The sequence below is a fragment of the Pseudophryne corroboree genome, chromosome 1 (assembly GCF_028390025.1).
Source record: "Pseudophryne corroboree isolate aPseCor3 chromosome 1, aPseCor3.hap2, whole genome shotgun sequence".
NCBI classification, from domain to species: Eukaryota; Metazoa; Chordata; class Amphibia; order Anura; family Myobatrachidae; genus Pseudophryne; species Pseudophryne corroboree.
In genome coordinates this window covers 2,467,844-2,493,031 of record NC_086444.1, presented here as the reverse complement: position 1 = coordinate 2,493,031, position 25,188 = coordinate 2,467,844, and the positions used below count along the sequence as shown (strand labels likewise).

At 52.2% G+C, this 25,188-nt stretch overlaps 1 protein-coding gene across 1 annotated transcript in view; it reads left to right on the top strand.

Annotated features, from left to right (window-relative positions):
* The window catches only part of TLN1 (talin 1), a 367,391-nt gene that overhangs the window by 47,220 nt on the left and 294,983 nt on the right, over positions 1–25,188 (top strand). The window contains exons 2-3 of the mRNA XM_063957473.1: positions 18,488–18,658; positions 20,651–20,748. Coding sequence (XP_063813543.1) covers positions 18,529–18,658; positions 20,651–20,748 — 228 coding nt within the window. The 5' untranslated portion in view covers positions 18,488–18,528. The remainder of the gene's footprint in view (positions 1–18,487; positions 18,659–20,650; positions 20,749–25,188) is intronic.

Genomic DNA, 25,188 nt, shown 5'->3' with positions numbered 1-25,188 from the left:
TCAGTGAGAACCTGCTTTCATCTGTGAAGAGCACAGGGCGCCAGTGGCGAATTTGCCAATCTTGGTGTTCTCTGGCAAATGCCAAACGTCCTGCACGGTGTTGGGCTGTAAGCACAACCCCCACCTGTGGACGTCGGGCCCTCATACCACCCTCATGGAGTCTGTTTCTGATCGTTTGAGTAGACACATGCACATTTGTGGCTTGCTGTAGGTCATTTAGCAGGGCTCTGGCAGTGCTCCTCCTGTTCCTTTTAGCACAAAGGCAGAGGTAGCGGTCCTGCTGCTGGGTTGTTGGCCTCCTACGGCCTCCTCCACGTCTCCTGATGTACTGGCCTGTCTCCTGGTAGCGCCTCCATGCTCTGGACACTACGCTGACAGACACAGCAAACCTTCTTGCCACAGCTCGCATTGATGTGCCATCCTGGATGAGCTGCACTACCTGAGCCACTTGTGTGGGTTGTAGGGAGGTCATACAGGCACGTGGAGGCCACACACACTACTGAGCCTCATTGTGACTTGTTTTAAGGACATTACATCAAAGTTGGATCAGCCTGTAGAGTGTTTTTCCACTTTCATTTTGAGGGTGAAATCCAGACCTCCATGGGTTAATAAATTTGATTTCCATTGATCATTTCTCTGACGTCCTAGTGGATGCTGGGGACTCCGTAAGGACCATGGGGAATAGACGGGCTCCGCAGGAGACTGGGCACTCTAAAAGAAAGATTAGGTACTATCTGGTGTGCACTGGCTCCTCCCTCTATGCCCCTCCTCCAGACCTCAGTTAGAATCTGTGCCCGGCCAGAGCTGGATGCACCTAGTGGGCTCTCCTGAGCCTGCTAGTAAAGAAAGTAATGTTAGGTTTTTTATTTTCAGTGAGATCTGCTGGCAACAGACTCACTGCTACGAGGGACCGAGGGGAGAGAAGCAAACGTACCTGTTCACAGCTAGGTTGCGCTTCTTAGGCTACTGGACACCATTAGCTCCAGAGGGTTCGAACACAGGCAAAGGTCCTCGGTCGTCCGTTCCCGGAGCCGCGCCGCCGTCCCCCTCGCAGAGCCAGAAGATCAGAAGTTGGTGATGAAATCGGCGGCTGAAGACTCCTGTCTTCATTAAGGTAGCGCACAGCACCGCAGCTGTGCACCATTGCTCCCACTGCACACCACACACTCCGGTCACTGTAGGGTACAGGGCGCTGGGGGGGGGGGCACCCTGGGCAGCAATAGGAATACCTTTGGCATAAAAAAGACACATAATACAGTCTGTGACTGTATATGTGTAAAACCCCCGCTATTTTTTTAGTCAGAAACAGCGGGACAGAAGCCCGCCGCTGAGGGGGCTGGGCCTGCTTCCTCAGCACACCAGCGCCATTTCTCTTCACAGCTCCGCTGGAAAGACGCTCCCCAGGCTCTCCCCTGCAGTCTCCTGGCACTAAGAGGGTAAAAAGAGAGGGGGTGGCACATAAATTTAGGCAAAAGGTGTATTGATACAGCAGCTATTGGGAAAAATTCACTTCTGGTAGTGTGTATCCCTGTGTATATAGCGCTGTGGTGTTTGCTGGCATACTCTTTCTCTGTCTCCCCATAGACCTTGTGGGGTCCTGTCCTCAGTCAGAGCATTCCCTGTGTGTGTGCTGTGTGTCGGTACGGCTGTGTCGACATAGGGAGGCTGAGCAAGTGCAGATAAATGTGGTGTCGCCCCCGTCGGTGCAGACACCTGATTGGATGGATATGTGGAAGGTCTTAAATGACAATGTAAACTCATTACATAAGAGATTTGATTATGTTGCTGCCGGGGGACAGCCGGGCTCTCAACCCGGGCCTGCCCAGGCGCCTCAGAGGCCGTCAGCGTCTCAAAAACGCCCACTATCTCAGTTGGTTGACACAGATGTCAACACGGAGTCCGACTCCAGCGTCGACGAGGATGAGGCACTATTACAGCCCAAAATGACTAAGGCCATCCGATACATGATTATTGCAATGAAAAAGGTATTACACATTTCAGAGGCTGACCCTGTCCCTGACAAGAGGGTTTATATGTTTGGGGAGAAAAAGCAGCCAGTGACTTTTCCCCCGTCACATGAATTAAATGAGTTATGTGAAGAAGCGTGGTCTTCCCCTGATAAGAAAGTGGTGATTCCCAAGAGAATACTAATGGCGTACCCTTTCCCGCCAACGGACTGGTTACGCTGGGAATCCTCCCCTAGGGTTGACAAGGCGCTGACGCGCTTATCTAAAAGAGTGGCCCTGCCGTCTCAGGATACGGCCGCCCTAAAGGAACCTGCGGATAGGAAGCAGGAAGGTATCTTGAAGTCTGTGTATACACACTCTGGTACTCTACTGAGACCGGCTATTGCTTCAGCTTGGATGTGCAGTGCTGTTGCAGCATGTACAGATACTCTGTCAAAGGGGTTGGATAACCTGGACAGGGATACCGTATTGCTAACACTTAGCCATATTAAAGACGTCGTCTTATATATGCGGGATGCCCAGAGGGACATTTGCCTGCTGGGCTCTCGAATAAATGCAATGTCCATTTCTGCCAGGAGGGTCTTATGGACTCGGCAATGGACAGGGGATGCCGACTCTAAAAAACACATGGAGGTTTTGCCTTATAAGGGTGAGGAATTGTTTGGGGACGGTCTCTCGGACCTCGTATCCACAGCGACAGCTGGAAAGTCGACTTTCTTGCCACAGGTTTCTTCACAGCCTAAGAAAGCACCGTATTACCAAATGCAGTCCTTTCGTTCTCAAAAAAGCAAGAGAGTCAGAGGTGCATCCTTTCTTGCCAGAGGCAGGGGTAGAGGAAAGAAGCTGCACAATACAGCCAGTTCTCAGGAACAAAAGTCCTCCCCTGCTTCCACTAAGTCCACCGCATGACGCTGGGGCTCCACAGGCGGAGCCAGGAACGGTGGGGGCATGTATCCGAAATTTCTGCAAACAGTGGATCCTTGGGCTATACAAATTGTATCTCAGGGATACAAGCTGGAATTCGAAGTGACGCCCCCTCACCGTTACCTAAAATCCGCCTTGCCAGCTTCTCCCATGGAGAGGGAGATAGTCCTGACGGCTATTCACAAGCTGCTCCTACAGCAAGTGATAATAATGGTACCCCCCCTTCAGCAGGGAAGGGGTTACTATTCCACACTGTTTGTGGTACCGAAACCGGACGGTTCGGTGAGACCCATTCTAAATTTAAAATCCTTGAACATTTACATGAAAAAGTTCAGGTTCAAAATGAAATCGCTCAGAGCGGTCATTGCCAGCCTGGAAGAGGGGGATTTTATGGTATCTCTGGACATCAAGAATGCGTACTTGCATGTCCCCATTTATCCGCCTCACCAGGAGTACCTCAGGTTTGTGGTACAGGACTGTCATTACCAATTCCAGACGTTGCCGTTTGGTCTATCCACGGCACCGAGAGTCTTTACCAAGGTAATGGCGGAGATGATGGTACTTCTCCGGAAGCAAGGAGTTACAGTTATCCCATACTTGGACGATCTCCTCATAAAGGCGAGGTCCAGAGAGCAGTTGTTGGTCAGCGAAGCGCACTCTCAGGAAGTGTTGCTACGGCACGGCTGGATTCTGAATGTTCCAAAGTCGCAGCTGATTCCTACGACGCGTTTGCCCTTCCTGGGCATGATTCTGGACACAGAACAGAAGAAGGTATTTCTCCCGGAGGAGAAGGCTCAGGAATTAGTGACCATGGTCAGGGATCTCCTGAAACCAAAGCAGGTGTCGGTGCATCACTGCACGCGAGTCCTGGGAAAGATGGTAGCGTCATACGAAGCCATTCCTTTCGGCAGGTTCCATGCCAGGATCTTTCAGTGGGATCTGTTGGACAAGTGGTCCGGATCACATCTTCAGATGCATCGGCTGATCGCCCTGTCCCCGAGGGCCAGGGTGTCTCTTCCGTGGTGGCTGCAGAGTGCTCATCTTCTCGAGGGCCGCAGGTTCGGCATACAGGACTGGGTCCTGGTGACCACGGATGCAAGCCTCCGCGGATGGGGGGCAGTCACTCAGGGAAGAAACTTGCGGGGGCTGTGGTCAAGTCAGGAGACTCGTCTGCACATAAACATACTGGAATTAAGGGCCATATACAACGCCCTGAGTCAAGCGGAGCCCCTGCTTCGAGACCAACCAGTGCTGATTCAGTCAGACAACATCACGGCAGTCGCCCATGTAAACCGACAGGGCGGCACAAGAAGCAGGGTGGCGATGGCGGAAGCCACAAGGATTCTTCGTTGGGCGGAGAATCACGTACAAGCACTGTCAGCAGTGTTCATTCCGGGAGTGGACAACTGGGAAGCAGACTTCCTCAGCAGGCACGACCTCCACCCGGGAGAGTAGGGACTTCATCAAGAAGTCTTCGAGCAGATTGCAAATCGGTGGGAACGGCCACAGGTGGACATGATGGCGTCCCGCCTAAACAAAAAGCTAAAAAAATATTGCGCCAGGTCAAGGGACCCTCAGGCGATAGCTGTGGACGCACTGGTAACTCCGTGGGTGTTCCAGTCGGTATATGTGTTTCCTTCTCTTCCTCTCATACACAAGGTACTGAGAATGGTAAGAAAAAGAGGAGTGAGAACGATACTCATTCCGGATTGGCCAAGAAGGACTTGGTACCCAGAACTACAAGAAATGATCTCAGAGGACCCATGGCCTCTGCCGCTCAGACAGGACCTGCTGCAGCAGGGGCCCTGTCTGTTCCAAGACTTACCGCGGCTGCGTTTGACGGCATGGCGGTTGAACGCCGGATCCTAGCGGAAAAGGGTATACCGGATGAAGTAATTCCTACGCTGATAAGAGCTAGGAAGGATGTGACAGCAAAGCATTATCACCGCATATGGCGGAAATATGTTGCTTGGTGTGAGGCCAGGAAGGCCCTTACAGAGGATTTCCAGCTGGGTCGTTTTCTGCATTTCCTACAGTCAGGAGTGACTATGGGCCTAAAATTAGGGTCCATAAAGGTTCAGATCTCGGCCCTATCCATTTTCTTTCAAAAAGAACTGGCTTCACTGCCTGAGGTTCAGACGTTTGTAAAGGGAGTGCTGCATATTCAGCCCCCTTTTGTGCCACCAGTGGCACCTTGGGATCTTAACGTTGTGTTGGATTTCCTGAAATCCCACTGGTTTGAGCCACTTAAGACCGTGGAGCTAAAATATCTCACGTGGAAAGTGGTCATGCTATTGGCCTTAGCTTCGGCTAGGCGTGTGTCAGAATTGGCGGCTTTGTCATGTAAAAGCCCCTATCTGATCTTCCATATGGACAGGGCAGAATTGATGACTCGTCCCCAATTTCTCCCTAAGGTGGTATCATCGTTTCATTTGAACCAACCTATTGTGGTGCCTGCGGCTACTAGGGACTTGGAGGATTCCAAGTTGCTGGACGTAGTCCGGGCTTTGAAAATATATGTTTCCAGAACGGCGGGAGTCAGAAAGTCGGACTCGCTGTTTATTCTGTATGCAGCCAACAAGGTTGGCGTCCTGCTTCGAAGCAGACTATTGCTCGCTGGATCTGTAGCACGATTCAGCTGGCTCACTCTGCGGCTGGATTGCCGCATCCAAAATCAGTAAAAGCCCATTCCACAAGGAAGGTGGGCTCTTCTTGGGCGGCTGCCCGAGGGGTCTCGGCTTTACAGCTTTGCCGAGCAGCTACTTGGTCGGGTTCAAACACATTTGCTAAGTTCTACAAGTTTGATACCCTGGCTGAGGAGGACCTTGAGTTGCTCATTCGGTGCTGCAGAGTCGTCCGCACTCTCCCGCCCGTTTGGGAGCTTTGGTATAATCCCCATGGTCCTTACGGAGTCCCCAGCATCCACTAGGACGTCAGAGAAAATAAGAATTTACTCACCGGTAATTCTATTTCTCGTGGTCCGTAGTGGATGCTGGGAGCCCGTCCCAAGTGCGGATTGTCTGCAATACTTGTATATAGTTATTGCTTACTAAAGGGTTATTGTTATGAGCCATCTGTTACTGAGGCTCAGTTGTTGTTCATACTGTTAACTGGGTAAGTTTATCACAAGTTATACGGTGTGATTGGTGTGGCTGGTATGAGTCTTACCCTGGATTCCAAATCCTTTCCTTGTAATGTCAGCTCTTCCGGGCACAGTTTACCTAACTGAGGTCTGGAGGAGGGGCATAGAGGGAGGAGCCAGTGCACACCAGATAGTACCTAATCTTTTCTTTAGAGTGCCCAGTCTCCTGCGGAGCCCGTCTATTCCCCATGGTCTTACGGAGTCCCCAGCATCCACTACGGACTACGAGAAATAGAATTACCGGTGAGTAAATTCTTATTTTTTGTGTGATTTTGTTGTCAGCACATTCAACTATGTAAAGAACAAAGTATTTAATAAGAATATTTCATTCATTCAGATCTAGGATGTGTTATTTTAGTGTTCCCTTTATTTTTTTGAGCAGTGTGTGTATGTATGTATATACATACATACATACATACATACATACATACATACATACATACGTGTGTATGTATATATATATATATATATATATATATATATATATATATATATATAATACACTTAATGCATTTAAAGAGACGGGTACTTACTCTCTTACTTGGTAGTCTAGGGGGAACCCAGAGCTCTCTGTGGGCTGCTGATTTCCCCCTTCTAGTAAATCAGAATGTCTTCCCTGGCAGCCTTATCCATGAAGGTGGCATGGGGAGGTAGAGGGGAAGCGGCCAGCACATCCAGGTAAGTGTTACCCCTCCATGGTCAGGAAACCCGGCCTGATGACCTTGAGCTGGGATTCAGGATGGAGGTGGCAGGCTTGCTCCCTTACCAGCGTCCTGGAAGTCTGTTTTGGAGGGAAGGATCACCCCATTGTAGACATGGCGGCACCTGGGCGGTGACTGTCACTGCTGGTGGGCTGCGGCACAGAGGAGTGACCACTGTCCATTGGGGACAGGTACTATAAAACTGCAGGGCGGAACAACCTCCTGTGGTATTGTGCGTTGGACTATATAAAAGGAGGCGTGCGTGTCCTGTTTTATATATACCTTCTGTGACTCAAGAAGAATTGTAGTGCTGTGAACATCTGTATAATGATATCCCCCCCCCCAAGCAATACAGGTTGAGTATCCCTTATCCAAAATGCTTGGGACCAGAAGTATTTTGGATATGGGATTTTTCCGTATTTTGGAATAATTGCATACCATAATGAGATATCATGGTGATGGGACCTAAATCTAAGCACAGAATACATTTATGTTTCATATACACCTTATACACAGCCTGAAGATCATTTAATACAATATTTTTAATAACTTTGTGTATTAAACAAAATTTGTGTACATTGAGCCATCAGAAAACAAAGGTTTCACTATCTCACTCTCACTCAAAAAAGTCCGTATTTCGGAATATTTGGATATGGGATACTCAACCTGTATTTGCACGGGGAAGAGTATTTTTTAAGACTACTTGAGCAATAAACATCTTGCCGCCAAGACAGCGTGTATCAAATGCTATTCTGTTCTCCGGCTGTCCTGGACTGAACCCAGGGTCTCCAGGTTCTGCCCCCTTCCAGCTACCGTGCAGGCCTACCAACCAGGAGGTGTCTGCAGCTTGTCTATGCATGTACAGCAAGTGCGGTTCCAGGTACCTATTGTAGGAGCAGCGAGTAACCTGTCCACTGCGCAGTGGGTGGAGTCAGTAAAACATGGTTACTGACGATAAGAGGGAATCCCGTATTGGTCCAGATCCTATGGGATAAAGTCAGTGAGGTCTGGGAAATGAACACCGGAGCACTTATTGCAGTGCAGTAGGGCAGCCAAAGTGTTTTCTGAAGTAAGTTACTTTTTGTGTGAGTAAGCTATTCCTATATGTTGTATGGCGCTATGGACCCCTTGTGGCGCCTTATAAATACAGGGTGATAATACGGAGCAAGCTCACAGCCAGCATTCTGCGGTATCTGTTACAGTAGCTATTCTGTGGGACAGGCCCATGACCCGTGGCCAGCGTTCCCTGCGTGCAGTCCTGTGTGTGTGCGTTCCCTGCGTGCAGTCCTGTGTGTGTGTGCGTTCCCTGCGTGCAGTCCTGTGTGTGTGCGTTCCCTGCGTGCAGTCCTGTGTGTGTGCGTACCATGCGTGCAGCCCTGTGTGTGTCTGTGTGTGCGCGTTCCCTGCGTGCAGTCCTGTGTGTCTGTGTGTGTGTGTGCGTTCCCTGCGTGCAGTCCTGTGTGTGTGTGTGCGCGTTCCCTGCGTGCAGTCCGGTGTGTGTGTGCGTACCCTGCGTGCAGCCCTGTGTGTATGTGCGCGTTCCCTGCGTGCAGCCCTGTGTGTGTGTGTGCGCGTTCCCTGCGTGCAGTCCTGTGTGTGTCTGTGTGTGCGCGTTCCCTGCATGCAGTCCTGTGTGTGTGTGTGCGTTCCCTGCGTGCAGTCCTGTGTGTGTGTGTGCGTTCCCTGCGTGCAGTCCTGTGTGTGTGTGCGTTCCCTGCGTGCAGTCCTGTGTGTGCGTTCCCTGCGTGCAGTCCTGTGTGTGCGTTCCCTGCGTGCAGTCCTGTGTGTGCGTTCCCTGCGTGTAGTCCTGTGTGTGCGTTCCCTGCGTGCAGTCCTGTGTGTGCGTTCCCTGCGTGCAGTCCTGTGTGTGCGTTCCCTGCGTGCAGTCCTGTGTGTGCGTTCCCTGCGTGCAGTCCTGTGTGTACGTTCCCTGCGTGCAGTCCTGTGTGTGTGCGTTCCCTGTGTGCAGTCCTGTGTGTGCGTTCCCTGCGTGCAGTCCTGTGTGTGTGCGTGTTTCCTGCGTGCAGTCCTGTGTGTGTGTGTGCGCGTTCCCTGCGTGCAGTCCTGTGTGTGTGTGTGCGTGTTTCCTGCGTGCAGTCCTGTGTGTGTGCATTCCCTGCGTGCAGTCCTGTGTGTGCGCGTTCCCTGCGTGCAGTCCTGTGTGTGTGTGTGTGCGTTCCCTGCGTGCAGTCCTGTGTGTGTGTGCGTTCCCTGCGTGCAGTCCTGTGTGTGCGTTCCCTGCGTGCAGTCCTGTGTGTGTGCGTTCCCTGCGTGCAGTCCTGTGTGTGTGTGTGTGTGTGCGTTCCCTGCGTGCAGTCCTGTGTGTGTGCGTTCCCTGCGTGCAGTCCTGTGTGTGTCTGTGTGTGCGCGTTCCCTGCGTGCAGTCCGGTGTGTGTGTGCGTTCCCTGCGTGCAGTCCGGTGTGTGTGTGCGTTCCCTGCGTGCAGCCCTGTGTGTGTGTGCGTTCCCTGCGTGCAGCCCTGTGTGTGTGTGCGTTCCCTGCGTGCAGTCCTGTGTGTGTGTGCGTTCCCTGCGTGCAGTCCTGTGTGTGTGTGCGTTCCCTGCGTGCAGTCCTGTGTGTGCGTGCGTTCCCTGCATGCAGTCCTGTGTGTGTGTGCGTTCACTGCGTGCAGTCCTGTGTGTGTGTGCGTTCCCTGCGTGCAGTCCTGTGTGTGTGTGCGTTCCCTGCGTGCAGTCCTGTGTGTGTGCGTTCCCTGCGTGCAGTCCTGTGTGTGTGCGTTCCCTGCGTGCAGTCCTGTGTGTGTGTGTGCTTTCCCTGCATGCAGTCCTGTGTGTGTGTGCGTTCCCTGCATGCAGTCCTGTGTGTGTGCGTTCCCTGCATGCAGTCCTGTGTGTGTGCGTTCCCTGCATGCAGTCCTGTGTGTGTGTGTTCCCTGCGTGCAGTCCTGTGTGTGTGTGTGCGCGTTCCCTGCGTGCAGTCCTGTGTGTGTGTGCGTTCCCTGCGTGTAGTCCTGTGTGTGTGTGTGCGCGTTCCCTGCGTGCAGTCCTGTGTGTGTGCGTTCCCTGCGTGCAGTCCTGTGTGTGTGTGTGCGTTCCCTGCGTGCAGTCCTGTGTGTGTGCGTTCCCTGCGTGCAGTCCTGTGTGTGTGCGTTCCCTGCGTGCAGTCCTGTGTGTGTGCGTTCCCTGCGTGCAGTCCTGTGTGTGTGTGCGTTCCCTGCATGCAGTCCTGTGTGTGTGCGTTCCCTGCATGCAGTCCTGTGTGTGTGCGTTCCCTGCATGCAGTCCTGTGTGTGTGCGTTCCCTGCATGCAGTCCTGTGTGTGTGCGTTCCCTGCGTGCAGTCCTGTGTGTGTGCGTTCCCTGCGTGCAGTCCTGTGTGTGTGTGCGTTCCCTGCGTGCAGTCCTGTGTGTGTGTGCGTTCCCTGCGTGCAGTCCTGTGTGTGTGCGTTCCCTGCGTGCAGTCCTGTGTGTGCGCGTTCCCTGCGTGCAGTCCTGTGTGTGTGTGCGTTCCCTGCATGCAGTCCTGTGTGTGTGCGTTCCCTGCATGCAGTCCTGTGTGTGTGCGTTCCCTGCATGCAGTCCGGTGTGTGTGCGTTCCCTGCATGCAGTCCTGTGTGTGTGTGTTCCCTGCGTGCAGTCCCGTGTGTGTGCGTTCCCTGCGTGCAGTCCCGTGTGTGTGCGTTCCCTGCGTGCAGTCCCGTGTGTGTGCGTTCCCTGCGTGCAGTCCCGTGTGTGTGCGTGTTTCCTGCGTGCAGTCCTGTGTATGTGTGCGTTCCCTGCGTGCAGTCCTGTGTGTGTGTGTGTGTGCGCGTTCCCTGCGTGCAGTCCCGTGTGTGTGCGTGTTTCCTGCGTGCAGTCCTGTGTGTGTGTGTGTGTGTGTGTTTCCTGCGTGCAGTCCTGTGTGTGTGTGTGTGCGCGCGTTCCCTGCGTGCAGTCCTGTGTGTGTGTGTGTGTGTGTGTGTGTGTGCGCGTTCCCTGCGTGCAGTCCTGTGTGTGTGTGTGCGTTCCCTGCGTGCAGTCCTGTGTGTGTGCGTTCCCTGCGTGCAGTCCTGTGTGTGTGTGTGCGTTCCCTGCGTGCAGTCCTGTGTGTGTTAGTTCCCTGCGTGCAGTCCTGTGTGTGCGTTCCCTGCGTGCAGTCCGGTGTGTGTGTGCGTTCCCTGCGTGCAGTCCTGTGTGTGTATGTGCGTTCCCTGCGTGCAGTCCGGTGTGTGTGTGCGTTCCCTGCGTGCAGTCCGGTGTGTGTGTGCGTTCCCTGCGTGCAGTCCGGTGTGTGGGGATTGGAATGAGGTCTGGCATGTGCTGGGAGCAGTGGGAATATGGTGTCTCCCTCCCCCTCACTCTGAGCTGCTGTAATACTTCTCTCTCTATATATGGACATGTCAGGAATCTGCCAGATCCCATCTACCTCAATCCTGACCCAACCAACGTATGCGTTCTCCGTGATCTTATATCCCAGCGTGTGTCCTCTGTGATCTTATATCCCAGCGTGTGTCCTCTGTGATCTTATATCCCAGCGTGTGTCCCCGGTGATCTTATATCCCAGCGTGTGTCCTCTGTGATCTTATATCCCAGCGTGCGTCCTCAGTGATCTTCTTATATCCCAGCGTGTGTTCTTCGTGATCTTATATCCCAGCGTGTGTCCCCGGTGATCTTATATCCCAGCGTGCGTCCTCAGTGATCTTATATCCCAGCGTGTGTCCTCCGTGATCTTATATCCCAGCGTGTGTCCTCCGTGATCTTATATCCCAGCGTGTGTCCTCTGTGATCTTATATCCCAGCGTGTGTCCTCTGTGATCTTATATCCCAGCGTGTGTTCTTCGTGATCTTATATCCCAGCGTGTGTCCCCGGTGATCTTATATCCCAGCGTGCGTCCTCAGTGATCTTATATCCCAGCGTGTGTTCTTCGTGATCTTATATCCCAGCGTGTGTCCCCGGTGATCTTATATCCCAGCGTGCGTCCTCCGTGATCTTATATCCCAGCGTGTGTCCTCCGTGATCTTATATCCCAGCGTGTGTCCTCTGTGATCTTATATCCCAGCGTGTGTCCTCCGTGATCTTATATCCCAGCGTGTGTCCTCAGTGATCTTATATCCCAGCGTGTGTCCTCCGTGATTTTATATCCCAGCGTGTGTCCCCGGTGATCTTATATCCCAGCGTGTGTCCCCGGTGATCTTATATCCCAGCGTGTGTTCTCTGTGATCTTATATCCCAGCGTGCGTCCTCAGTGATCTTATATCCCAGCGTGTGTTCTCTGTGATCTTATATCCCAGCGTGTGTTCTCTGTGATCTTATATCCCAGCGTGTATCCTCCGTGATCTTATATCCCAGCGTGTGTCCTCCGTGATCTTATATCCCAGCGTGTGTCCTCTGTGATCTTATATCCCAGCGTGTATCCTCCGTGATCTTATATCCCAGCGTGTATCCGCCGTGATCTTATATCCCAGCGTGTGTCCCCGGTGATCTTATATCCCAGCGTGTATCCTCTGATCTTATATCCCAGCGTGCGTTCTCCGTGATCTTATATCCCAGCGTGTGTTCTCCGTGATCTTATATCTCAGCGTGTGTTCTCCGTGATCTTATATCCCAGCGTGTGTCCCCGGTGATCTTATATCCCAGCGTGTATCCTCTGATCTTATATCCCAGCGTGTGTCCCCGGTGATCTTATATCCCAGCGTGTGTTCTCTGTGATCTTATATCCCAGCGTGTATCCTCCGTGATCTTATATCCCAGCGTGTGTCCTCTGTGATCTTATATCCCAGCGTGTATCCTCTGATCTTATATCCCAGCGTGTGTTCTCCGTGATCTTATATCCCAGCGTGTGTCCTCCGTGATCTTATATCCTAGCGTGTGTCCTCCGTGATTTTATATCCCAGCGTGTCCTCCGTGATCTTATATCCCAGCGTGTGTTCTCCGTGATCTTATATCCCAGCGTGTGTTCTCCGTGATCTTATATCCCAGCGTGTGTCCTCCGTGATCTTATATCCCAGCGTGTGTCCTCCATGATCTTATATCCCAGCGTGCGTTCTCCGTGATCTTATATCCCAGCGTGTGTTCTCCGTGATCTTATATCTCAGCGTGTGTCCCCGGTGATCTTATATCCCAGCGTGTGTCCCCGGTGATCTTATATCCCAGCGTGTGTTCTTTGTGATCTTATATCCCAGCGTGTATCCTCCGTGATCTTATATCCCAGCGTGTGTCCTCTGTGATCTTATATCCCAGCGTGTATCCTCTGATCTTATATCCCAGCGTGCGTTCTCCGTGATCTTATATCCCAGCGTGTGTTCTCCGTGATCTTATATCCCAGCGTGTGTTCTCCGTGATCTTATATCCCAGCGTGTGTCCTCCGTGATTTTATATCCCAGCGTGTGTTCTCCGTGATCTTATATCCCAGCGTGTGTCCTCCGTGATCCTATATCCCAGCGTGTGTTCTCCGTGATCTTATATCCCAGCGTGTATCCTCCGTGATCTTATATCCCAGCGTGTGTCCTCCGTGATCTTATATCCCAGCGTGTATCCTCCGTGATCTTATATCCCAGCGTGTATCCTCTGTGATCTTATATCCCAGCGTGTGTCCTCCGTGATCTTATATCCCAGCGTGTGTCCTCCGTGATCTTATATCCCAGCGTGTGTCCTCCGTGATCTTATATCCCAGCGTGTGTCCTCCGTGATCTTATATCCCAGGGTGTGTCCCCGGTGATCTTATATCCCAGCGTGTGTCCCCGGTGATCTTATATCCCAGCGTGTGTTCTCTGTGATCTTATATCCCAGCGTGCGTCCTCAGTGATCTTATATCCCAGCGTGTGTTCTCTGTGATCTTATATCCCAGCGTGTGTTCTCTGTGATCTTATATCCCAGCGTGTATCCTCTGTGATCTTATATCCCAGCGTGTGTCCTCCGTGATCTTATATCCCAGCGTGTGTCCTCCGTGATCTTATATCCCAGCGTGTGTTCTCCGTGATCTTATATCCCAGCGTGTGTTCTCCGTGATCTTTTATCCCAGCGTGTGTCCTCCGTGATCTTATATCCCAGCGTGTATCCTCCGTGATCTTATATCCCAGCGTGTATCCTCTGTGATCTTATATCCCAGCGTGTGTTCTCCGTGATCTTATATCCCAGCGTGTATCCTCCGTGATCTTATATCCCAGCGTGTGTCCCCGGTGATCTTATATCCCAGCGTGTATCCTCTGTGATCTTATATCCCAGCGTGTGTTCTCCGTGATCTTATATCCCAGCGTGTGTCCTCCGTGATCTTATATCCCAGCGTGTGTCCTCCGTGATCTTATATCCCAGCGTGTGTCCTCCGTGATCTTATATCCCAGCGTGTGTCCTCCGTGATCTTATATCCCAGCGTGTGTCCCCGGTGATCTTATATCCCAGCGTGTGTCCTCCGTGATCTTATATCCCAGCGTGTGTTCTCCGTGATCTTATATCCCAGCGTGTGTTCTCCGTGATCTTATATCCCAGCGTGTGTCCTCCGTGATCTTATATCCCAGCGTGTGTCCTCCGTGATCTTATATCCCAGCGTGCGTTCTCCTTGATCTTATATCCCAGCGTGTGTTCTCCGTGATCTTATATCCCAGCGTGTGTTCTCCGTGATCTTATATCCCAGCGTGTGTTCTCCGTGATCTTATATCCCAGCGTGTGTCCCCGGTGATCTTATATCCCAGCGTGTGTTCTCTGTGATCTTATATCCCAGCGTGCGTCCTCAGTGATCTTATATCCCAGCGTGTGTTCTCTGTGATCTTATATCCCAGCGTGTGTTCTCTGTGATCTTATATCCCAGCGTGTATCCTCCGTGATCTTATATCCCAGCGTGTGTCCTCCGTGATCTTATATCCCAGCGTGTGTCCTCTGTGATCTTATATCCCAGCGTGTGTCCTCCGTGATCTTATATCCCAGCGTGTGTCCTCCGTGATCTTATATCCCAGCGTGTATCCTCCGTGATCTTATATCCCAGCGTGTATCCTCCGTGATCTTATATCCCAGCGTGTATCCGCCGTGATCTTATATCCCAGCGTGTGTCCCCGGTGATCTTATATCCCAGCGTGTATCCTCTGATCTTATATCCCAGCGTGCGTTCTCCGTGATCTTATATCCCAGCGTGTGTTCTCCGTGATCTTATATCTCAGCGTGTGTTCTCCGTGATCTTATATCCCAGCGTGTGTCCCCGGTGATCTTATATCCCAGCGTGTATCCTCTGATCTTATATCCCAGCGTGTGTTCTTCGTGATCTTATATCCCAGCGTGTGTCCCCGGTGATCTTATATCCCAGCGTGTGTTCTCTGTGATCTTATATCCCAGCGTGTATCCTCCGTGATCTTATATCCCAGCGTGTGTCCTCTGTGATCTTATATCCCAGCGTGTATCCTCTGATCTTATATCCCAGCGTGTGTTCTCCGTGATCTTATATCCCAGCGTGTGTCCTCCGTGATCTTATATCCCAGCGTGTGTCCTCCGTGATTTTATATCCCAGCGTGTCCTCCGTGATCTTATATCCCAGCGTGTGTTCTCCGTGATCTTATATCCCAGCGTGTGTTCTCCGTGATCTTATATCCCAGCGTGTGTCCTCCGTGATCTTATATCCCAGCGTGTGTCCTCCGTGATCTTATATCCCAGCGTGCGTTCTCCGTGATCTTATATCCCAGCGTGTGTTCTCCGTGATCTTATATCTCAGCGTGTGTCCCCGGTGATCTTATATCCCAGCGTGTGTCCCCGGTGATCTTATATCCCAGCGTGTGTTCTTTGTGATCTTATATCCCAGCGTGTATCCTCCGTGATCTTATATCCCAGCGTGTGTCCTCTGTGATCTTATATCCCAGCGTCTATCCTCTGATCTTATATCCCAGCGTGCGTTCTCCGTGATCTTATATCCCAGTGTGTGTTCTCCGTGATCTTATATCCCAGCGTGTGTTCTCCGTGATCTTATATCCCAGCGTGTGTCCTCCGTGATCTTATATCCCAGCGTGTGTCCTCCGTGATCTTATATCCCAGCGTGTGTCCTCCGTGATCTTATATCCCAGCGTGCGTTCTCCGTGATCTAATATCCCAGCGTGTGTTCTCCGTGATCTTATATCCCAGCGTGTGTTCTCCGTGATCTTATATCCCAGCGTGTGTCCTCCGTGATTTTATATCCCAGCGTGTGTCCTCCGTGATCTTATATCCCAGCGTGTGTCCTCCGTGATCTTATATCCCAGCGTGTGTTCTCCGTGATCTTATATCCCAGCGTGTGTCCTCCGTGATTTTATATCCCAGCGTGTGTCCTCCGTGATCTTATATCCCAGCGTGTGTCCTCCGTGATCTTATATCCCAGCGTGTGTTCTCCGTGATCTTATATCCCAGCGTGTATCCTCCGTGATCTTATATCCCAGCGTGTGTCCTCCGTGATCTTATATCCCAGCGTGTATCCTCCGTGATCTTATATCCCAGCGTGTATCCTCTGTGATCTTATATCCCAGCGTGTGTCCTCCGTGATCTTATATCCCAGCGTGTGTCCTCCGTGATCTTATATCCCAGCGTGTGTCCTCCGTGATCTTATATCCCAGCGTGTGTCCTCCGTGATCTTATATCCCAGGGTGTGTCCCCGGTGATCTTATATCCCAGCGTGTGTCCCCGGTGATCTTATATCCCAGCGTGTGTTCTCTGTGATCTTATATCCCAGCGTGCGTCCTCAGTGATCTTATATCCCAGCGTGTGTTCTCTGTGATCTTATATCCCAGCGTGTGTTCTCTGTGATCTTATATCCCAGCGTGTATCCTCCGTGATCTTATATCCCAGCGTGTGTCCTCCGTGATCTTATATCCCAGCGTGTGTCCTCCGTGATCTTATATCCCAGCGTGTGTTCTCCGTGATCTTATATCCCAGCGTGTGTTCTCCGTGATCTTTTATCCCAGCGTGTGTCCTCCGTGATCTTATATCCCAGCGTGTATCCTCCGTGATCTTATATCCCAGCGTGTATCCTCTGTGATCTTTTATCCCAGCGTGTGTTCTCCGTGATCTTATATCCCAGCGTGTATCCTCCGTGATCTTATATCCCAGCTTGTGTCCCCGGTGATCTTATATCCCAGCGTGTATCCTCTGTGATCTTATATCCCAGCGTGTGTTCTCCGTGATCTTATATCCCAGCGTGTGTCCTCCGTGATCTTATATCCCAGCGTGTGTCCTCCGTGATCTTATATCCCAGCGTGTGTCCTCCGTGATCTTATATCCCAGCGTGTGTCCTCCGTGATCTTATATCCCAGCGTGTGTCCCCGGTGATCTTATATCCCAGCGTGTGTCCTCCGTGATCTTATATCCCAGCGTGTGTTCTCCGTGATCTTATATCCCAGCGTGTGTTCTCCGTGATCTTATATCCCAGCGTGTGTCCTCCGTGATCTTATATCCCAGCGTGTGTCCTCCGTGATCTTATATCCCAGCGTGCGTTCTCCTTGATCTTATATCCCAGCGTGTGTTCTCCGTGATCTTATATCCCAGCGTGTGTTCTCCGTGATCTTATATCCCAGCGTGTGTTCTCCGTGATCTTATATCCCAGCGTGTTTCCTCTGTGATCTTATATCCCAGCGTGTGTCCTCCGTGATCTTATATCCCAGCGTGTGTCCTCTGTGATCTTATATCCCAGCGTGTATCCACCGTGATCTTATATCCCAGCGTGTATCCTCTGTGATCTTATATCCCAGCGTGTGTTCTCCGTGATCTTATATCCCAGCGTGTGTCCTCCGTGATCTTATATCCCAGCGTGTGTTCTCCGTGATCTTATATCCCAGCGTGTGTTCTCCGTGATCTTATATCCCAGCGTGTGTTCTCCGTGATCTTATATCCCAGCGTGTTTCCTCTGTGATCTTATATCCCAGCGTGTGTCCTCCGTGATCTTTTATCCCAGCGTGTATCCTCTGTGATCTTATATCCCAGCGTGTGTCCTCCGTGATCTTATATCCCAGCGTGTATCCTCCGTGATCTTATATCCCAGCGTGTGTCCTCCGTGATCTTATATCCCAGCGTGTGTCCTCCGTGATCTTATATCCCAGCGTGTATCCTTCGTGATCTTATATCCCAGCGTGTGTCCTCCGTGATCTTATATCCCAGCGTGTGTCCTCCGTGATCTTATATCCCAGCGTGTGTCCTCCGTGATCTTATATCCCAGCGTGCGTCCTCCGTGATCTTATATCCCAGCGTGCGTCCTCCGTGATCTTATATCCCAGCGTGTGTCCTCCGTGATCTTATATCCCAGCGTGTGTCCTCCGTGATCTTATATCCCAGCGTGTATCCTCCGTGATCTTATATCCCAGCGTGTGTCCTCCGTGATCTTATATCCCAGCGTGTGTCCTCCGTGATCTTATATCCCAGCGTGTGTCCTCCGTGATCTTATATCCCAGCGTGTGTCCTCCGTGATCTTATATCCCAGCGTGTATCCTCCGTGATCTTATATCCCAGCGTGTGTCCTCCGTGATCTTATATCCCAGCATGTGTCCTCCGTGAAAGCAGAGTGTTGTGTATATCAGTGATTGTTGTGTAAGAGTGTTGTTTGTGTGTGTATATAGTGAGTGTTGTGTAACATGTAATAATTGATGTTGCAGGTGTATTGCGGAGTGTAGTGTGTGTGTGTGTATATATATATTGATTGTTGTGTAGTAATTGTTGCAGGTGTACTGCAGAGTGGTGTGTGTTTTGTGTGTGTATATACAGTGATTGTTGTGTAATAATTGTTGTTGCAGGTGTATTGCAGAGTGTTGTGTGTGTATATATTGATTGTTGTCTCATTATATATTGTGTATATTGATTGTTGTGTCATTGTTGCAGGTGTCGCCCAGTAGAGTAGACCCCTCCCCCCCTCTGCAGCCATGGTGGCCCTGTCGCTGAAGATCAGTATCGGCAATGTGGTGAAGACGATGCAGTTTGAGCCATCCACCATGATATATGACGCCTGCCGCATCATCCGGGAACGGGTTCCAGAGGCACAGATAGGACAGCGTGAGTCTCCTACCCGCAACATGCCGCCACACACAGGGTACCCCCGCAACATGCCGCCACACACAGGGTACCCCCGACTGCTACCCCACCACACACAGGGTACCCCTGCCTTCTACCCCGCAACACACAGGGTACCACCGCCTCCTACCCCGCAACATGCTGCCACACACAGGGTACCCCCGACTGCTACCCCACCACACACAGGGTACCCCTGCCTTCTACCCCGCAACACACAGGGTACCACCGCCTCCTACCCCGCAACATGCCGCCACACACAGGGTACCTCTGCCTCCTACCCCGCAACATGCTGCCACACACAGGGTACACCCGACTGCTACCCCACCACACACAGGGTACCCCTGCCTTCTACCCCGCAACACACAGGGTACCACCGCCTCCTATCCCGCAACATGCCACCACACACAGGGTACCCCTGCCTCCTACCCCGCAACATGCTGCCACACACAGGGTACCCCCGACTGCTACCCCACCACACACAGGGTACCCCTGCCTTCTACCCCGCAACACACAGGGTACCACCGCCTCCTACCCCGCAACATGCTGCCACACACAGGGTACCACCGCCTCCTACCCCGCAACATGCCGCCACACACAGGGTACCCCCGCCTCCTACCCCGCAACATGCCGCCACACACGGGGTACCCCCGACTGCTACCCCACCACACACAGGGTACCCCTGCCTTCTACCCCGCAACACACAGGGTACCACCGCCTCCTACCCCGCAACATGCCGCCACACACAGGGTACCCCTGCCTCCTACCCCGCAACATGCTGCCACACACAGGGTACCCCCGACTGCTACCCCACCACACACAGGGTACCCCTGCCTTCTACCCCGCAACACACAGGGTACCACCGCCTCCTACCCCGCAACATGCCGCCACACACAGGGTACCCCTGCCTCCTACCCCGCAACATGCCGCCACACACAGGGTACCCCCGCCTCCTACCCTGCCACATGCCACCACACACAGGGTACCCTCGTCTCCCACCCCGCCACACACAGGGTACCCCCGCCTCCTACCCCGCAACATGCCGCCACACAAAGGAAACCCCCGCCAGGGGTGGGGTGGGTGACTGGTGTGAGGTCACTCCATGTGGGGGTATGGCGGGTGACTAGTGTGGGGCCACTAGTGGGAGGTTTCTCGAGGTTGGCTGTGGAGGTCACTAGTGGGAGGTCTCTCGAGGTTGGCTGGGGAGGTCACTAGTGGGAGGTTTCTCTAGGTTAGCTGGGGAGGTCACTAGTGGGAGGTTTCTCGAGGTTGGCTGGGAAGGTCACTAGTGGGAGGTTTCTCTAGGTTGGCTGGGGAGGTCACTAGTGGGAGGTTTCTCGAGGTTGGCTGGGGAGGTCACTAGTGGGAGGTCTCTCGAGGTTGGCTGGGGAGGTCACTAGTGGGAGGTTTCTCTAGGTTAGCTGGGGAGGTCACTAGTGGGAGGTTTCTCGAGGTTGGCTGGGAAGGTCACTAGTGGGAGGTTTCTCTAGGTTGGCTGGGGAGGTCACTAGTGGGAGGTTTCTCGAGGTTGGCTGGGGAGGTCACTAGTGGGAGGTCTCTCGAGGTTGGCTGGGGAGGTCACTAGTGGGAGGTTTCTCGAGGTTGGCTGGGGAGGTCACTAGTGGGAGGTTTCTTGAGGTTGGCTGGGGAGGTCACTAGTGGGAGGTTTCTCTAGGTTGGCTGGGGAGTTCACTAGTGGGAGGTTTCTCGAGGTTGGCTGGGGAGGTCACTAGTGGGAGGTCTCTCGAGGTTGGCTGGGGAGGTCACTAGTGGGAGGTTTCTCGAGGTTGGCTGGGGAGGTCACTAGTGGGAGGTTTCTCGAGGTTGGCTGGGGAGGTCACTAGTGGGAGATCTCTTGATGTGGGCCATTGAGGGATCTTGTGAGGTCACTATTTTGTTAGTGCATTGCACACTGTGTTCTTGGAATTACTTTTTTTTTTCTTTTAAGCCTAATCTGTTTTGTATTTTTGTCCTTAGCAAATGACTTTGGTCTGTTCTTGTCGGATGAAGATCCTAAGAAAGGAATCTGGCTGGAAGCTGGAAAAGCTTTAGATTATTACATGTTACGCAATGGGGTGAGGGCCTCGTTTTTTCTTCTCCTTATTAAACCAGTGTATGCTCCACTTCTATTACATGACAGTGTCCTTTCCCAAATCTGTGTATCATTGTCTGTCCCTTACTGGTGTCCTGTCAGAGTACCCTTCCGTCCCATACACGTGTGTCCTGTCCCCGTCACTATCGTGTCACCCTTCCGTCCCATACACGTGTGTCCTGTCCCTTTCACTATCGTGTCGCCCTTCTGTCCCATACACGTGTGTCCTGTCCCCGTCACTATCGTGTCATCCTTCCGTCCCATACACGTGTGTCCTGTCCCCGTCACTATCGTGTCACCCTTCCGTCCCATACACGTGTGTCCTGTCCTCGTCACTATCGTGTCGCCCTTCTGTCCCATACACGTGTGTCCGGTCCCCGTCACTATTGTGTCACCCTTCCGTCCCATACACGTGTGTCCGGTCCCCGTCACTATTGTGTCACCCTTCCGTCCCATACACGTGTGTCCGGTCCCCGTCACTATTGTGTCACCCTTCCGTCCCATACACGTGTGTCCTGTCCCTGTCACTATCGTGTCACCCTTCCGTCCCATACACGTGTGTCCTGTCCCTTTCACTATCGTGTCGCCCTTCTGTCCCATACACGTGTGTCCTGTCCCCGTCACTATCGTGTCACCCTTCCGTCCCATACACGTGTGTCCTTTCCCTGTCACTATCGTGTCACCCTTCTGTCCCATACACGTGTGTCCTGTCCCTTTCACTATCGTGTCGCCCTTCTGTCCCGTACACTTGTGTCCTGTGCCCGTCACTATTGTGTCACCCTTCCGTCCCATACACGTGTCCTGTCCCTTTCACTATTGTGTCACCCTTCCGTCCCATACACGTGTCCTGTCCCTTTCACTATTGTGTCACCCTTCCGTCCCATACACGTGTGTCCTGTCCCTTTCACTATTGTGTCACCCTCCCGTCCCATACACGTGTGTCCTGTCCCTTTCACCATTGTGTCACCCTTCCGTCCCATACACGTGTGTCCTGTCCCTTTCACTATTGTGTCACCCTTCCGTCCCATACACGTGTGTCCTGTCCCTTTCACTATTGTGTCACCCTTCCGTCCCATACACGTGTGTCCTGTCCCTTTCACTACCGTGTCACCCTTCCGTCCCATACACGTGTGTCCTGTCCCTTTCACTACCGTGTCACCCTTCCGTCCCATACACGTGTGTCCTGTCCCTTTCACTACCGTGTCGCCCTTCTGTCCCATACACGTGTGTCCTGTCCCCGTCACTATTTTGTCACCCTTCCGTCCCATACACTTGTGCCCTGTCTCCGTCACTATTGTGTCGCCGTTCCGTCCCATACACGTGTGTCCTGTCCCTGTCACTATTGTGTCACCCTTCTGTCCCATACACTTGTGTCCTGTCCCTGTCGCTACCGTGTCGCCCTTCCGTCCCATACACGTGTGTCCTTTCCCCGTCACTATTGTGTCACCCTTCTGTCCCATACACTCGTGTCCTGTCCTTGTCACTATCGTGTCACCCTTCTGTCCCATACACTTGTGTCCTGTCCCTGTCACTACCGTGTCACCCTTCCGTCCCATACACGTGTGTCCTGTCCCCGTCACTATCGTGTCATCCCTGTCCCATACACGCGTGTCCTGTCCTTCTCACTATCGTGTCACCCCTGTCCCATACACTCGTGTCCTGTCCCCATCACTATCGCTACACCCCTGTCCATCCCTCTTCCCTCGTATTCTCTCTTAGATCCCCGTGTCATTTTCTCTAACGTCCTAGAGGATGCTGGGACTCCGTAAGGACCATGGGGATAGACGGGCTCCGCAGGGGACATGGGCACTTTAAGAAAGACTTTTGATCTGGCTGTGCACTGGCTCCTCCCTTTATGCCCCTCCTCCAGCCCTCAGTTTGATACTGTGCCCAGTGGAGACTGGGTGCATTTCAGGGAGCTCTCCTGAGTTTCCTGTCAAAGTATTTTGTTAGGTTTTTTATGTTCAAGGAGCTCTGCTGGCAACAGACTCCCTGCATCGAGGGACTGAGGGGAGAGAAGCAGCCCTACTCTCTGAAGCTAGGTCCTGCTTCTTAGGCTACTGGACACCATTAGCTCCAGAGGGATTGGTACGCAGGATCTCACCCTCGCCGTCCCTTCCAGAGCCGCGCCGCCGTCCTCCGCGCAGAGCCGGAAGATAGAAGCCGGGTGAGTATGAGAGTAAAAGACTTCAGAGGCGGCAGGAGACAGCTTGATCTTCATAGAGGTAACGCACAGCGGTGAAGCTGTGCGCCATTGCTCCCATTCACCTCACACACTCCGGTCACTGTAAGGGTGCAGGGCGCAGGGGGGGCGCCCTGGGCAGCAATATAAACCTCTCCTGTGGCAAATGTACATATATACATGTACAGCTGGGCACTGTACATGTATATAAAGAGCCCCCGCCATGTGTTTAAGAAATTTGAGCGGGACAGAAGCCCGCCGCCAAGGGGGCGGGGCTTCTCCCTCAGCACTCACCAGCGCCATTTTTCTCCACAGCACCGCTGAGAGTAAGTTCCCCGGACTCTCCCCTGCTTGATACCACGGTGAAAGAGGGTTTTTAAAGTAGAGGGGGGGGCACATAATTGGCGCATATACATACTTGAAAAGCGCTACTGAGTAAACATACTGTGTTTTTTCCTGGGTCATATAGCGCTGGGGTGTGTGCTGGCATACGCTCTCTCTCTCTCTCCAAAGGGCCTTGTGGGGGAACTGTCTTCAGATAAGAGGATTCCCTGAGTGTGTGGTGTGTCGGTACGTGTGTGTCGACATGTCTGAGGTAGAAGGCTTTCCGGGGGAGGAGGAGGAGAAAATTAATGTGGTGTCTCCGTCGGCAGTGCCGACACCTGACTGGATGGATATGTGGAATGTTTTAAGTGCTAATGTTAATTTATTGCACAAAAGATTAGACAAAGCTGAAGCTAGAGTACAGTCTGGGAGTCAACCCATGTCTGTCCCAATGTCGCCGGGACCTTCGGGGTCTCAGAAGCGCCCACTATCCCAAATAGTAGACACAGATGCCGACACGGATTCTGACTCCAGTGTCGACTATGATGATGCAAAGTTACAGCCCAAACTGGCTAAATGTATTCGATGTATGATTATTGCAATAAAAGGTGTTTTGCATATCACAGAGGAACCCCCTGTCCCTGACACGAGGGTACACATGTATAAAGGGAAAGAAACCTGAGGTAACCTTTCCTCCCTCACATGAGCTGAACGAGTTATGTGAAAAGGCTTGGGAAACCCCAGACAAAAAACTGCAGATTCCCAAAAGGATTCTTATGGCGTATCCTTTCCCGCCAAAGGACAGGATACGGTGGGAATCCTCCCCTAGGGTGGACAAAGCGTTGACACGCTTATCAAAAAAGATAGCGCTCCCATCCCAAGATACGGCTACCCTCAGGGATCCTGCTGATCGCAAGCAGGAGGTTACCTTGAAGTCCATTTACACGCATTCGGGTACCTTACTCAGAACGGCTATTGCGTCGGCCTGTGTGTAGCGCTGTAGCAGCATGGACGGATACCTTATCAGCGGAAATTGAAACCCTGGATAAGGATACCATCTTATTGACCCTAGGACATATAAAAGATGCTGTCTTATATATGAGGCCTGCTCAAAGAGACATTGGTCTATTGGGTTCTAGAATCAACGCTATGTTGATTTCTGCTAGACGAGTCCTATGGACCCGGCAATGGACAGGTGATGCCGACTCAAAGAGGCATATGGAGGTTTTACCTTACAAGGGTGAGGAATTGTTTGACCTCGTCTCCACAGCTACGGCAGGTAAATCTAACTTTTTGCCTTATATTCCCTCACAATCTAAGAAAGCGCCTCATTATCAAGTGCAGTCCTTTCGTTCAAATAAAAGCAAAAGAGTACGTGGATCGTCCTTTCTTGCCAGGGGTAAGGGCAGAGGTAAAAAGCTGCACAGCTAGTTCCCAGGAACAGAAGTCCTCCCCGGCCTCTGCAAAATCCACCGCATGACGCTGGGGCTCCCCTGAGGGAGTCCGCTCCAGTGGGGGCATGTCTTCGACTTTTCAGCCACATCTGGGTTCACTCACAGGTGGATCCCTGGGCAATAGAAATTGTTTCCCAGGGATACAAGCTGGAATTCGAAGAGGTGCCTCCTCGCCGGTTTTTCAAATCGGCGCTACCGACTTCTCCGCTGGAAAGGGAGACAGTGTTACGTGCGATTCAAAAATTGTGTCTTCAACAAGTGGTGGTCGAGGTTCCCCTGCTTCAAAGAGGAAAGGGGTACTACTCAACTCTGTTTGTGGTCCCGAAACCGGACGGTTCGGTCAGACCCATTTTGAATTTAAAATCCCTGAACCTTTACTTAAAACGGTTCAAATTCAAAATGGAATCGCTCAGTGCGGTCATCGCCAGCCTGGAAGGGGGGGATTTTATGGTGTCTCTGGACA